Source organism: Tiliqua scincoides (assembly GCF_035046505.1).
Source record: "Tiliqua scincoides isolate rTilSci1 chromosome 11 unlocalized genomic scaffold, rTilSci1.hap2 SUPER_11_unloc_5, whole genome shotgun sequence".
Classification (NCBI taxonomy): domain Eukaryota; kingdom Metazoa; phylum Chordata; class Lepidosauria; order Squamata; family Scincidae; genus Tiliqua; species Tiliqua scincoides.
The window spans coordinates 12,396-27,387 of NW_027101351.1; the positions used below are offsets into that span (position 1 = coordinate 12,396).

Here is a 14,992-nt window from a genome sequence, read left to right on the forward strand (position 1 = left end):
CCACCTAGTGGGTCCCAACCCACAGTTTGAGAACCACTGCCATAGGGGGGCCCTGCCTGCAGCCCCTCCCTGCTTCCCAGCAGCCAGGTAGAGAAACATCTCCAGGCTCCAGAAGGTGCCACTGCCAGTCAGAAACCGAGCTGGAGCAGCCATCGATCGGCTTAATGGCCTGCCTGAGCCCAAGATGCTCTCCGGGCGCCCAGCAGCCAGGACGGAGCCAGCCACTGCCCCCTCCCAGCATCAGCGCGCTGCAAACTTGCAAACACGGGTCGCTCTCCCTGGGCTGCAACGCCATAGGTTAGAGACGCGCTCCGCAGCCAGCCAATCGCCGAGCCGTCAAGGGCCGCTATGCAAATGAGCCCACCGTTCGGGGGCGGCAATTGGCCGCCCTCCCTGGGTGGGCGCGGTCCGGGCTGCCTTTCGGAAGCCTAGTTCGAATGTATCGGCGAGAAAGATACACTGTTGCTTTCGCTGCTGACGAACGTTCGACGCGAGAGGCTCCGTCAACCCGGGTTTCGGGCGTCGTGGGAATCGGGTCTTTCGCGCTCCCGCGGGCTCGCGCTTTGCATGCATGCTCCTGCTCCAGAGAGGGGGAGGCGTCTTCTGGGGACTGCTGGACTGCACCCACTGGAGGGGCTGGGTGGAGACAGAGGAGAGTTTGGGCTCTGATTTTTTTTTTAATCATTTTTTTTAAACCTTCTTCTGCATCTCGATCCTTTCCAAGCTGCTGCTGCGCTGGGGACTCTGATGCACCCGTTCCAGTGGTGTAACGGTAAGCACGTCTGAACGGGCGCGGGTGATGGAGAAAAGGGGGCTGGCAGCTTTGGCCATCCTTTGCACGCTGGGGGGGGGCAGCATGGGAAGCCCCTCCTGGCTTAACACTCTGGATATCCACTGCCTGTCTTGTGTAGACAAGACTGACAGCCCAATCCTAACCACACTTTCCTGGGAGTAAGCCCCATTGACTCAAATGGGACTTACTTCTGAGTAGGCATGCATAGGATTGAGCTGTGAGCTGCAAGGACCAACGGCCTGACTAGGTGCAGAGCAATCTCCTCCCACCCCCCCACCCCCATGTTCACAAGCATTTTGGGCCAAGTTCATTGTCTGCTGGTGGGGTGGGGATGCGAGTCTTGTTTATAAAACAATCAGCTCCTGTAAACAAAACCCCCAGGGCGGGTTTAAATAGATCAGAAGAGCCAACTAGAAAAATGGGAGGGGGAGAGCGGGGGGGGGGTGATTCATCCTTTAGGGTCGTAGCAGGGCTCTCTGCTCTTTGTTCCCTCTTTGGGGAGTCTGTTTGCAAACAGGAGCTTTTGGTAGTTCCTGATTGGAGTCCAAGCATCAGGGTCTGGAAAGAGACAGCCCCACACACACACCCCTGTGCCCTTCCCACCGCGTGGACAAAAGCAAATCTATTTGCTTAGCTGGGGCATTGTGGATTTCTCAGGCTGGGGAAGCTCACTCATGACTTTGTCATGGCTTACTTGATCCACATAAAGGTATTTATAGCTTCTTTAGGATTCCCCCTCTTACTGGACCTAGAGTCTTCCATTTTTTGTTTGTAAATCAAAGCCCTTGTAAGCTTTGCTTTATCCTTTTAAAGGCTGCAACCTTAGACACACTTAACTGGGAGTCAAGCCCACTGAAATAAGTGGGACTTACTCCTGAGCAGGCATAGGAGTGCACTGGAAGGCCCCAGTTGGTCATCCCCTCCAGCCATAATTATTTTTTTTTTTCCATTCCTCTCGATATAATTAAATCCATGCACATTCCAAGGCTGTGAACAGTCCACCCCTTGCTACAACGAGGTGCGTTCGATCTGGTTGAAAAGAAGTTTTGTTCAAACCAGAAGGGACTTGGCTTCTGTTTCCTTCGTGCTAAACTTTATAAAAATTTATTTTGTTTGCTTGCTTTTCTACTTTGGAGACTTTTTTGGGGGGGGGGCAGGAGAATGAACAAAACACAGTGCAGCTGAGCAGTGGGACACACACATAGACCCTTTGCATGGTTGGGGGGGGGGGAAGAGAGATGCTTTTGAAAATCCTCTTTCAGGGTTTAGTTGGGAGTTGGTGGTGTCTTCAGAAGGCCCAGCAGATGGTGACTGCTTTTGTTGAGGGCTAATGGTTAATTAAAAGGAAGCAGAGCCTTGCTTGGGATGAGCCTGGATTAATTATTTCAAGCTGCTTTTGTTAGATGGCTGGCCTCTTCTCCTCTCCCTCCTCCACCCCATCCCCCTCCAACCTATAGTTTCACAAAATTTAACCCACAGCAGCCTCCAGACCATGTGCTGAGAAGACAATGGAAGGGAAGAGGAGGAGGAGGAGGAGACTGGTTTATTTTGAGTACACCCAGACACCAAGGAATCAAAGTCAGCGACAGTATTAACTTCCTGTGCCCCATTTTGCAATTGCTTTTTATAGCTAATCTCTCTCTCTTCCCCCCCCCCTTCTGTGTGAAATTGAAACAAATCTGTAAAAACAGAAAAAGGAAACCAGAGCAAGACTCATTCCTCAGCCTCTCGCAGCCGTCTACCCTGGAGATATAGAGCTTGATGCAGAATATTTTTAACCTACTCCCCTAGGAGTCAGAGAAGCGTTTTGGCTAAGTAACAAAGGTTAGTTTATGGATTTCTTGCATAGCTTTCTACTGAGTTGGATCCTTCGCTGGTGTAACTCAGAGTTGCCTGCACAAAACTGGCAGCAGGATTTACACACACAGCTTTTTTATTTACTTTTTGAATTTTTATATCCCCCTCCGAGGAGCTCAGGGTGGTGAAAGTGGTTCTTTCCCTCTTTTTGTCCTCACAACAACCCTGTGAGATAGGTGAGGCTGAGAGACATAGATAGTGACTAGTCCAAAGTCACCCAGGAAGCTTTGTGGCTGAGTGAGAATTTGAACCTGGACCTTCCAGGTCACAGTCCAACTCCCAAACCACTACATCATTCTGGCTGTCTTATGCCCAGAGTTGCTGGTCAGTCTGCATGCAGGCTCCAAAGCAAGCCTAATGGTTAAAGGTCTTCTGTCATCAAGCTAACCAGACATCTGTTTTCCAGTGATAATTCTCACATAGACTTTTCCCAGCATTAATCATGATGGAACTGGTCAAGTTGGCTAAAACACTGAGGCCTTCTTTGGCTTGTCCCTACCTCTGCCGTGAACTTTTGAGGCCTTAGGGAAGTTGCTCCTCCTCCATTTCAGACATCTGCACCTGCCATGTGGGGATATTGGCAGACCTTACAGGGTTGTTGCAAAAGCGACATCAAGATAATACACATGAAGCACTTTGCACGCTCAAAAAGCCCGATTCAAATTCTTTGAGTCCGTAATTACACTGGCTAACACACATTTTGCTGACTTAAAAGTTAAACCTATTCCTGGGTGTGTTTGGGGTGATGATTCCAGAAATGGCATCAGTTTTTCCCCATCACATCTAGTTTTGGAGATATGGCATAGCCCTCATGAATGGGTCAAGCAACTTCCTCATGAAGAAGCCTACGCCACGGTCTCCTCACAAAGAAGTTGCTTGAACCATTCACTAACCATTCACTAACAATCTCCAAAGCCAGATGTGATCGGGCCATGCCCTATCACCCCAAATTGGAACTGGCACCCCAAATTCATATGAAACTAGCATAAATATAGAAAAGAAAGTTTTTCTGACCCTCAGTTTTGCAGGCCTATATTATTATTACTCATGGATCTGTTTGGGAAAGCACATTTAACTTGTATCTAGATGTCCTAAGTTCAAGATCTCCTAAATGTCTTAAGTCCTTAGCACCTCCACTCTTCAAAAAGATCTCTGATCACCAGGTTGCAGAAGGCCCCTCTCCACCCGAGAGTCAGGCATTATCTGTGACCCTCCAACAGGGAAGAGCACAGCTATAATGTCGCCGGATATGAGGAATCTCATTCCACCACCAGCTTTATTCTCCCATTCAAATCCAATTGACTTGCAGTACAGTCCTAGGCTTAGCTACTCAAATATAAGCCTCATTGAGTTTAACGAGACTTATTCTTGGGTAAGTGTGTATAGAGTTGCAACCTCACAGCCCAATCCTACCGAAGTTTCCCCCATGCCGATGCAGCAGTGCTGGCCCGTCTTCCACTGTATCCTGCAGGGAATTTTTGGCTGCTGGAGGTCTCTTTGGGGTAAGGGGACAATTGTCCTCATGCCAGGCCCAAGCAGATGCAACAAGTCAACTTGAACCTGGGCCAACGATACGGCATTGATCCAGACCCAAGAAGGGGATTTTTGTTAAGGTGCTCATTAGCACTGCCGATTTTACCCCCCCGTCACCCCCCCCATCCACTCTCCCCCCACCCCTGCACTGGATCTACCTGGTGACTGGTAGGCGCCGATGACTGGCGGCACCAGCAGAAAAGCTCCGGCTTCTCACCAACATACCTAGGCCTTGTATGGTCGCAAAACACTTTACGGTGTTTTTGCAGCAGTGTGTGCTGATGGAACATGTATTCTGCTGGTGCAGGGCCTCAATAGATTGGGCCATTAATGTCTGGAGGGAGGTGAGCTGAATCAAGTCTGTTGGCTTCTCCCCTAGCCTCCGTGTGTTCATCGGAAGGGTTATCCAGCTTCTGTGCATGTGCACTTCTACACATGAAGACTGAATAATTTAAACCTGTGAGAAAAGCAACTTTTTCAGACACCAAAAATCAGCCCAGAAAGCTTCTGGAAGATGTTTTTGTTCCAACAAACCTTCTGGGGTTGGGCCTTTATAACTCTGGGACAGCTGTCTAGAACAAAGAACGAGATGTTATTGTGACTTAATATGATAATATTTGCATAGCACTTCCTGAGTGTGGTAAGACCTCAAGGGTCTGATGTTGACACAGTCCTGACAACCATCTTGTAAAGTACGAGTATTATTGCCTCCATTTTGCAGATGGGGAAGACTGAGGCGGAGAGAGTATGACTTGACTCAGGCCACCTAAGGAATATGTAGCTGAAGTGAGATTTGAATCAGGCAAATCTTGATTCACTACTCAGGCTCTCATGGGGAGAATGAGATAGAATGGACCCCCTGCCACAGCAGTCCCCTGGGGGTAGTTTACTGTCATAAGGGAGGTGGGAAAGAGAATAGAACCCTCCTTCCCATTTTTTCTCTCTGATCTGGGTTGAGCTCAGACATTCTGGGGAACCCTCCGGTCTGAAGCTGGTGGTTGGAAGAGAGGAAGACTTGCCTTTTTCCAGCTCTTCTGCAGCCCCGCAAGGCCCTTGTGGCTTTTGCCACATGCTATCTGTCAGTGCTCAATGGGTGAATGAGAAGTAGGCACATTTCAAATGGGCTAATAGAGATATGTGAAATTAGAGGTGAAAATATCCTAGTATCTTCATGCAAAAACGCCTAGGCTGACCCTGTCTAGTACTCCAACAGTTCATCTCCTGGACTAGATGGATGTGTCAGTGATGAACAGTAACCCTGCAGTTGCTGGAGCAAAGCATCTCAAACCAGATGCCCCTTTTGGGAAGTGCACTTCCTATTGGCTGATCCAGAGGCAGGAAAGCCTAGTTCAGCCTATCAGACCTCAGCCAAGCCATGGTCAGGTGGGCATACTTGACTAATGGACAGATGCAAACAAAACCCAATGAAGTGCCAGTGGATCTTTCTGGAGCTGTTGTTATACAAGCCACCTCCTCTAATATTGCCTGTACCATCTTAAGCTAAGGGCCCAATCCTGTCCAACTTCCCATCACTGATACAGCCAGAATGCAACCCCTACTCGAGGAGGCTTCTGTGGCTGCGTCCCTGCCCCTCACAGGATGCAGTGCATGTCCCATTGGCACAGCTGCATCAGTGCTGGAAAATTGGTAGGAGCATAACATAAGAAGAGCCCTGCTGGATCAGGCCAAAGGCCCAACTAGTCCAGCTTCCTGCATCTCACAGTGGCCCACCAGATGCCTCAGGGAGCACACAAGATCCCTACATCTTGTTTCACACCTGGCATTCTAAGGTAACCTACTTCTAAAACCAGGACATCGCACATACCCATAATAGCTTGTAACCTGTGAGGGACTTTTCCTCTATCAATCTGTCCGATCCCCTTTTGAAGGCATCCAGGTCAGATGCCATCAGCACATCCTGTGGCAAGGTGTTCCACAGACTAATTACATGCTGGGTAAAGGATCGGACCCTAAGCCTCATCTTTGCCTCTTGAACCAAGCCAGCTCCATTTTAATGCGAGCAAAGACTTCACGAGGACGGACCTGATCCACCCCATCTGGGATGGCCCCAAGCTTGTTGTAGGACGCAGAGCGGTTATCTTGGTCACCAATGCCGTCTGCAACCTCCAGCAGAACCAGGAAGGTGTCACCTCACCTTTCACAATCCCCCAGAGAACTTTTTATTGTTCACTTTCAGGAAGCCCAACCACTGCACCTGCTCACCCACATGCAAGCCTTCACATTGTCCCCCAGTCTCCTTTCAGTTTCCCTCTTTGTTTGTGTGGCTTCTTCGCTCAAGCTGCAGCAATTAGCTGGCTCTCTAGGTACGTAATTAGCATCTCTCACACAAGCCTGTTCCTCTGGTTACATATAGCAGGATGAAAACTCTTGTCAGTATAATTCAAGGACTCGGTCAGTATTTCTCCCTTCTAAAGCAGGATTCTGGCTATACAGGAACATCCAGATTCTGGCCCTGTTTACACAACGAGTGCATGGACACTGATCACACATTCAGTAGAGGGGGGAGGCACAGGGGAGCAGTTGCATTCAGTAGCTGTCAATTCTGATGCTCCATGCATCAGCTTTTGGGCACGGTCAGAAAACATTAACAGTCCCTAGTTGGACAGATATGCCTGTGCATGTTCAGTTTTTTTACATATGTAGGGTCTCTTCCAACAGTCTGAGGAATGTGCATAAATCTAGGGCAGTGTTTCTGAAACTGTGGGTCGCGAGCCCATTTCTGGTGGGTCCCCATTCATTTCAGTATTTTGTTTTTAATATATTAGACTTGATGCTACCACAGTATGTGACTGTATTTGGGGAAACGTTACAGACCTGGACTTTTAACAAGCTGCTGTGTATATTCTTTTAACAATGCAAGTAAATGGGACTTACTCCTGGATAAGTGTGAGTAGGATTGCAGCCTAGGATTGTTACAAATTGTCCTGCTTGAAGATGTCACTTCCGGTCATCCGGTGGGTCCTGACAGATTCTCATTCTTAAAAGAGGGTCCCGGTGCTAAATGTGTGAAAACCACTGATCTAGCATGAACACTCACCTACCCACTAGTGTAGCTAAGGGGGGCTGGGGAGTACAGGACTCGGGTTCCAGGCTACTGGGTCATGTGGGGGGATGTCACTTCTCCAGCAGGGACTGAAATACTGTGGGTTGCTGTCAGTCAGCACAAATAATTCTAAGCTAGCTAGACCAGTGTTCTGGATCGTAGTTGGTCACTTCCTAGTCCCACTGCACTGTTGCTCCTCCGTCATCCACCTTTCCTTTTCTTGCTGCAATCTGTGGGGTTTGAGCTTCACACCACCTCATGTAGGGGAAAAGGAAAAGTGGATAGAGAAGCCACTGCAGTTCTAAAACAGGTTGATAGGATTGCCAACTTTTTTTTTTTCTGTCAGGGCTCCTGTGCTTGCAATAGCTTCATGACTAGTAGTAACTCAGCAGATGAAACTTTCCCCTTTCGCTGCATCTAAGGGCACAATCCTAACCAACTTTCCAACACTGAGTTAGCTGTGCCAATGTGGTATGCACTGCATTCTGCAGTGGAGAGGCAGTCAAGGAGGCCTATTTACCAATGGATTAAGGCTGTGTTGATGTTTGTGTGCTGGGAAGTGGGTGGGAGTTCCTGTCACACATGTTTTCTCTTCTGATGTGGTGATTTCTTCACCACCAAGTTGGTGCTTGGACCCACCAAGTTGAGCTTTTTGATTTCTTTTGTTATGGTGACTGCTGAATGCTCTGACGCACGCCTCCCAATATTGTTTATCCAAGATTATTAGGAACAAACAAAACGGCCTCTTGCCAACAACCGGACCACCGAGCTCAGTTCTGTCTGCCAACTGACTGAAATTCTCCAAACTTTCAGGTTTTGTGGGTCTTTCCCAGCCTTATCTAGAAACACTGGAGAGTAAAAACGGGACCTTCTGCATGAAAAAATGAAGGCATGGGCTCTACCACTGAGCTGCAGTCCCACGAGTAGGAAACCACTTTTAGCGACTGGAACAATTTCATTGGAAACCGAAAGGCCACGTAACTTCCCTTCAGAGATTTGCAGCTAAGATGTGGTTTGTTGGGGGTTCGGAGCAAACAAACTGGCGTTAAATGGCTTTTCACGTGATGGATACATTTTCCACAAGTCCAGCTTCAGGAAGTGTAGATACCTTTTTATCTTTGGGGTGTTTTGTGTTCTTCTTTTTCAGAACGTATTAAATCAGCCGCACAGCCTGCCATCCATGAGGCCAATTAACAGCCCTATCTTAACGAGGCTGCCTGTGCTAAGATACAGCAACGCCAAAATGGCCACAGCTGTACCCCACATGGGCAGAGAGGCAGCTGGAGGTCTCCTTGAGGTAAGGGAAATTTGTTCCCTTAGCCTGTGTTGAGCACCAGCAGCTTCTATGGGTCTGCTCGAAGTCACTTCAGCTAAATTGCTGGTGCAGAACTGAGTAGACCTGTGTAGGGCTCTCAGCCCCGGGATGCAGTGAAGGGTTCCTCCACCATCCCTGTCCCCCTCCTGGGCTGAAACTGCCCTCCCCACTTTCCCCCACCCCAAAACAACCTCTCCTTGCTCCTGTTCCGCCTGCCTCCCCACCCAGGCCCTCGTATAGGACCAGTCTGTGGGCACTGCTCCAACACCAGTGGAGGTCTACCAGTGCAGGCTTCTCCATCAATGACACTGCCCTCCACCTGGTTACAATGTGCTTTATGGCATGTTTACAGCAGCACATGTACCCATCCCAGTGGTAGGAGCTGACTTAGGATTGGGTTGCCGGGCAGATAGGAAGACCCCATCACCCAACTCTTAACTGCCTTCACTCTTCTGCCATTTCTCCTCCTCCTAATCCATTCCCCTCTTTTTGAATTCAGGAAGCAGAAGAAGAAGTGTGGAGGAGGGGAGTGGTGGATTAGAGAATTTTTGTGCTCTTTTCCTCCATACTTCCTCTTCCTTTTCAAGTCCAGGAAACAGGAGGAGAAGAGGTGGTGACTAGTGCACTGCCCAGTTAACAGGGGTCAGCATTTGTCCTCACACTGGGAGGTCTCGGGCTTGCTCTGATACAAAGCTAGTCTTCTCTCATGTGTCCATCTGTGATCTCGGTTCTCCTCCTCCTGGCTCCGTCCGCATTTTTGAAACATTCTCCAGGAGAGAAGGAGCCACAATCACGGTCTCGGCACACTTCTTGAAGCAGGCCCCACACCCAAAGAGTCGACTCATGACTGAGCTGTGCAAACATTGTCATGTGGCATTAGCCCTAAGCAGAGTTGATTCCGCAGGAGTCAGATGACACTGGGGTGGTGGTAGTCTTCCCGACCTGACCTTGACCCGCAGTGCTCGAGTTCACTGCTTGCCAACCAGGGCATGAAATGCTAGAGTTTTGCCATTTAGTGCTGAACAAGCTGATGGTTGGCTGGCAGCCGAAAGCAGCCCCATTGTAAGTGAGAGGCAGAGGAAGGCTTGAGTGAGCAGGTTGGGGTGACCAGATGCAATTGGAGTTGCCAGCAGAAAAACGCACACACAGCGCTTATGCTTTAGCAGCTGGGTCTGCAGCTATTCAGAAGAGATCGCGTTGAATTCCATGCCATAAAAAGAGTCACCTGCTATTGCCTGAGGATCCAACTATGGCTAAAATGTTCTTTACAACAACCCTGCTGGATCAGGCTAAAGGCCCATCTAGCCCAGCTTCCTAAATTTCACAGTGGCCCACCAGATGCTGCTACAGGGAGCTCACAAGTCAACAGGTGACCCATCTCTACTTCCCTTTACTTATGGTCAACATGACAAGTACATAAGACCCCAAACAGGGGTTCCCAATTTGAGCGTTGGGACAATGGTGAGGCACCCCTGAGGGCATCACAGGAGGCTCACTGCCTTGCAGCAAGCCCATGGCACAAGCCTAAAAATAGAGGCAGGAGGATTGATGTGAAGAGCTGCTGCACGTGAAAACTGCGTGCTTGAAAAAGCCCACCCACTCTGTCCTCCTTACCTCTGTTTTTAGGCTCTGTTCAGCCTCACAGCCTGGAAGTAAGTAGCAGTGATGTCACTACATGACCTGTTTTGTGTCATCACCATTTACTTTTAGGTTCCAACGCTGGGGAATGGTGTCACCAGTCTGGTAAGTTTGGGAAGCGTTGCTGTATCCTGTTGCCACTTCCTTACACCTGGCACTCAGAGGTAGGCTAACTCTGATGCGGTCATTGTAACCTGTGATGGACCTTTCCCCCATAAATCTGTCCCTTTAAAGGCAAGACTACAGGGGCCAGGTCAAAAGGCACGTTAAAAAAAAAAAAGGCATGTTATCACCCCTCCCCTTTTGTGTATTTCCTATATTTTGTATGATTGCTACTATATCAGGGTGATTATTAAAGGTATTGACAATTGACTGTAGTTAAGAATGAGTTTGCTGTGACAGGTTACTAATACTGGTGAAGGTTGAGCAATGTATGTGCTGTGTCCAAAAGTGATTGGTATTAAACTGTTGCTGGAAGACCCTGTAGTAGCTTGCTGAGGTTGCATTCTTTCAAAGAATGTTTGAAAGAACTTTGCAAAGAGTTTGTCAACTGTAATGAAACTTTTTCCTTAGCCCTGGAAGAAACAACTAAATAGAGCCCTATTTTCAAAAGAAGCAGATTATCATCCTTTAATTAACAAGAGGTGCTTATCAAATAAGATAACAAAACAAGGTTACCAAAGAAGAATTGAAACAAGGCCAGGTAGCGAAACCAACAAGGCCAGGTAATGAAATTGACATGGCTGCTCTGCCATCTGCTTGAATCACCCCCTAGGATTGTTTTTTACCATACAGGTGGGGCTTCCACATCCATGGATCTTGCAGACTTGGCCCCAGCTGAGCCCTCTGGAGGTGACCAGAGATGGGCTCCGGTCACCTCCTAAGGGCTTTCTGAAGCCCACAGAGGCAGCATCCATCCACCCCCTGCCTCTGCAGGCTTCAGAATGGTTGAAAAGAAGCAACTTCCTGTTTCCCGAGGAGAAAGCCCTCCAGGGGCTTCCCCGGGCCTCTCACTTTTGACTTCCCTTGGGAAACTGGAAGTTGTGTCTTTTCAGCCTTTTCGACCATTCTGAAACCCGCAGAGGTAACAAGCAGACGTGTGCTGCCTCTGCAGGCTGGATCATGGATTTAGTTGTCCATGAATTTCAGCATCCCTAGGAGGGTCCAAAAATGAATCCCCTGAGGATACCCAGGTCCTACCTGTATTTTGTACCACCCTTTCTCCAAGGAGCTCAGAGTGGTGTACATGGTTCTTCCCCTCCTTTTGTCCTCACAATAACCAGATCTAAGTCCCAAACCACTAACATCAGGGGTATCAAATCGGTTTCCTACAGAGGGCTGAAGTCAGCATTCATGGTGCCTGATAAGATTCGGAAGTGACTTCATTAAGCAACTGATGGTCAGAAATAAGCACTTTGTTCTCACCTAGAAAACTCATTAGCTGCAAATGACAGAAGAGAAAATGTGCAAATCTTGTTCATATTTTCAAGGCATGAGAGAGCCCAATTCTCACAAGGGAGGAGCCCAAGGGGGGCTGGATAAATTGCTTCTGGGGGCCACATTAGGCCCATGGGACTTATGTTTTGACACCACCCTGGATCTTGCCACTTCTCTTGCCAGAGAGGGCTTTCATTACTTCTTTCCTATCATCATTTGTTTTTATTTTCTCTTGCATGCATTTTAATGTTCTTTTTCACTAGCTGTTTTATAGGATAATAGCTAACATCCCTTTTTGATTCCCCCCTCCATCCCCACTGTGGTTGGTCTGTGGAACTCCTTGCCACAGGATGTGGTGATGGTGACTGGCCTTGACGCCTTTAAAAGGGGATTGGACAAGTTTCTGGAGGAAAGATCCATTACGGGTTACAAGCCATGATGTGCATGTACAACCTCCTGATTTTAGAAATGGGCTATGTCAGAATGCCAGATGCAAGGGAGGGCACCAGAATGAGGTCTCTTGTAATCTGGTGTGCTCCTTGGGGCATTTGGTGGGCCGCAGTGAAATACAGGAAGCTGGACTAGATGGGCCTATGGCCTGATCCAGTGGGGCTATTCTTATGTGCACTGTTGGTTCGGAGGTGATTATAAGGAATGCCAGAATCAAACTGGTGGCCCCCTTTGCTTTGTCACTAGAGTTGGGAGAAAGTGGTTTTTTGTGTGGGATTTTGGTGTTTTCCAAAAGTTAGAAGTGCAGAAAGCTGTGTTACATGATTTTATTTCATTATCACCTAGAAATCACACCTCTACAAATGATTCCATTGAATCTAGAGCAGCTGGTTCAGTGCCAGAACAAATGAAGCTACCTTATACTGAATCCCACCTGAATTTTTTTTTGGGGGGGGGGGGGGTATTTAGGCCTTTGTTCTATCCTCCATCAATTCATGCGATGTAACACTTAATTTGTCCCTTGGACACCCAGGATGTCCACATGCAGCCACTCCACACTGGTGAGAAATGGGCTTTTTCCAGACACCTTCTGGAACATCAGCTTTCCCACTTGCAGTCACACAGAGAAGTGCAGCATTCCTGCCATGTGTCAGGCCCTTTACTCTTCCAGTTTCTCTTGTGGCCTATTGTCGTATACTTGGTCTCACTCCCAGGGTTTTGGGGTGCTCAGAGTTGTTGGTTCTGAACCCTAGAGCCCTCAAAGATCCCTGTTCGGTAGTACTGCCATCACCCTGTAAGAGCCAGTGTCTCAGTCCAGGGATACTGAGACCCTATAGGCTTAACTATATCCCTTATAGGCACTGAGCACTTTCTTTACTTAAAGTCTCAGTCCTCAAGTTACTAGTCCACAGTGAGGATTTGGTAGCTTGCTGAACGGCTAGGCAGGATTCTGAAACTTTGTCCCCAGCAGACAATGAACCAACATGTTAAAAAGATTTTTACTTTATTAAGTACATAGGGTTTCAAAAAGTTACAAAAGGCAGCAAATGCTAGAGGCATAAAAACTTCTAGGAAACATATCAGCATAAAACAACAAAGCTAACTGGCTAACTCTATTATTCTCTGACTCTCACCTGGGTCAGCTTCTTTTGTAGATCCTCAGGTCAGTTACCTAAGAGGCCACATGGTCCTGGCGGGGCAGGATGTGCACCCACCACCTATCTCACCAAGAGACAAAGACCAAAGACCCTGTCCTACGGAAGTGCATTCCACCCTTGAAGTGCATTCCATCCTTGATGGGCGTCTTTCTGGCTGCCTAGGTGCTACATTATCACCTTCCATTGAGTTGTAAATTCCTAGCAGCTAGGACTGCAAACCCCTTGCAAGCCCCTTCTGTGTTACTGGGTTACTTTGGTTCAGGCTTTGCAATGCTACTAGGCCTGAACTGCACATATTCATGACACCTATTCAGTCTGGGCATGTACCTCCCTCCCACCCAAAGATTGAACAGGCACACCATGCATCATCCACAACTACCGTTGTAGCACAGCTGTCCTGCCTTTGCTATTATTGACCCATTTTTCCCATTTAATAAATGCCATGACTGAACTGTGGGGAAGTACAGATGGGTCATAGGCGGATGACATTGTAATGTGAACAACCCATAAATAGTGCATGAACAATGTGTGATAATGGCATTTGTAGAGAGCTTTTTGGGTGCACCAAGGACTTCATGTGTATTATCTTGATGTGGACCTTATCTGGGGAAGACTGAAGATCAGTGATGTCACTAGGCAGGTGTGGCGGATACGAGTTGCACCTGGTGACAACACCAGGGAGGGGGACCCTAAAATGTCTTATACAGTAAGCCAGTCAGTCTGGATGCTCTGTGGTGGGCGGCTGGCCCAGGAGCACCATAGTAAGTGGCTGGTCCACGGCTGGTCCGGAAGCACCATGGTGGTCAGCAGGTCCACAGCAAGCTGACCACTCTGGAGGTGCCAAGGCGGGCAGGTTGCCCAGAAGCGCTGCAGCAGAGAACTGGTATGCAAAGCCCACCCTGTTCTCACGACAGGGCTGGAGCAAGACCAGAAGGTGTGGGGCCATGGTGGTGACACCATTGGCGCACTGGGTGACACCAACCCTAGTGATGCCACTGCTGATGAGAAGGCGGGGTTTACCTAAGACCACCTAGTAAGCTCATGGCAGAGGCAAGATTTAAACCAGGGGAAGTCCTGAGTCACAGCTCCGTCTCTCAACCAACACCCTTCACCAGCTCTCAATATCAATCCCATCCTACATATCCCACTTGGAAGTGCTCATGAGTTCCCACACCAGCACACTTGTAGCACCTCTCATTAAATTAAAAAAAACACCCTCTTTAGCATCCACAAAGGAAGCGCTACTTGAACCCAGATCATCCCTTTCAGTTGACAGCTCTGTCTCCATGAAATGTCAGGTGGCAGGCTTCTATTCTTTCCAAAACCAAGGGAGCAGATTCTTCCCTTTCTGCTATTCAGAGAAACAGTTACTTGATGCTGAATGGTCAGTGCTCAGCAACAACCAATAAAGGAATATATTGTTTCCTCAATATATTGCTAGCAATTTCTGTATCACTGTTGGTCACTGATCTCTGTGTTTCTTGTCCTCCCCCTACACACACACACACACACACACACACACACACTTTCTAACAGCCCCTGCTTAACCAGCTGCTCAGTCTCTCGTATGATGTCACCATATCATCTTTTGTGTAGCAATTCTTTAAATAGTTGCTTGGATCATGTTTTGATCATTTCCTATTTTGAGCCAGGGAAAGGATGGCTGTTTCATGCGAGTCATAATGTCTTCTTGTCATTGTCGCTGCTGAATGACAGCATATCCTTCAGGCTTTCACCAGCATCGTTTA

At 48.2% G+C, this 14,992-nt stretch overlaps 1 protein-coding gene across 3 annotated transcripts in view; it reads left to right on the forward strand.

The window, feature by feature from the left end:
• Nucleotides 1–480: 480 nt before the first annotated feature.
• Nucleotides 481–14,992, forward strand: part of RNF122 (ring finger protein 122) — a 32,710-nt gene continuing 18,198 nt past the window's right edge. For 2 of the 3 annotated variants that reach the window (XM_066610945.1, XM_066610946.1), the window contains exon 1: nt 481–772. In XM_066610945.1, coding sequence (XP_066467042.1) covers nt 748–772 — 25 coding nt within the window. In that variant the 5' untranslated portion in view covers nt 481–747. Of the gene's footprint in view, nt 773–2,561; nt 2,618–14,992 lie in introns of those variants that run through there. The other variant, XM_066610947.1, reaches the window with a different exon arrangement.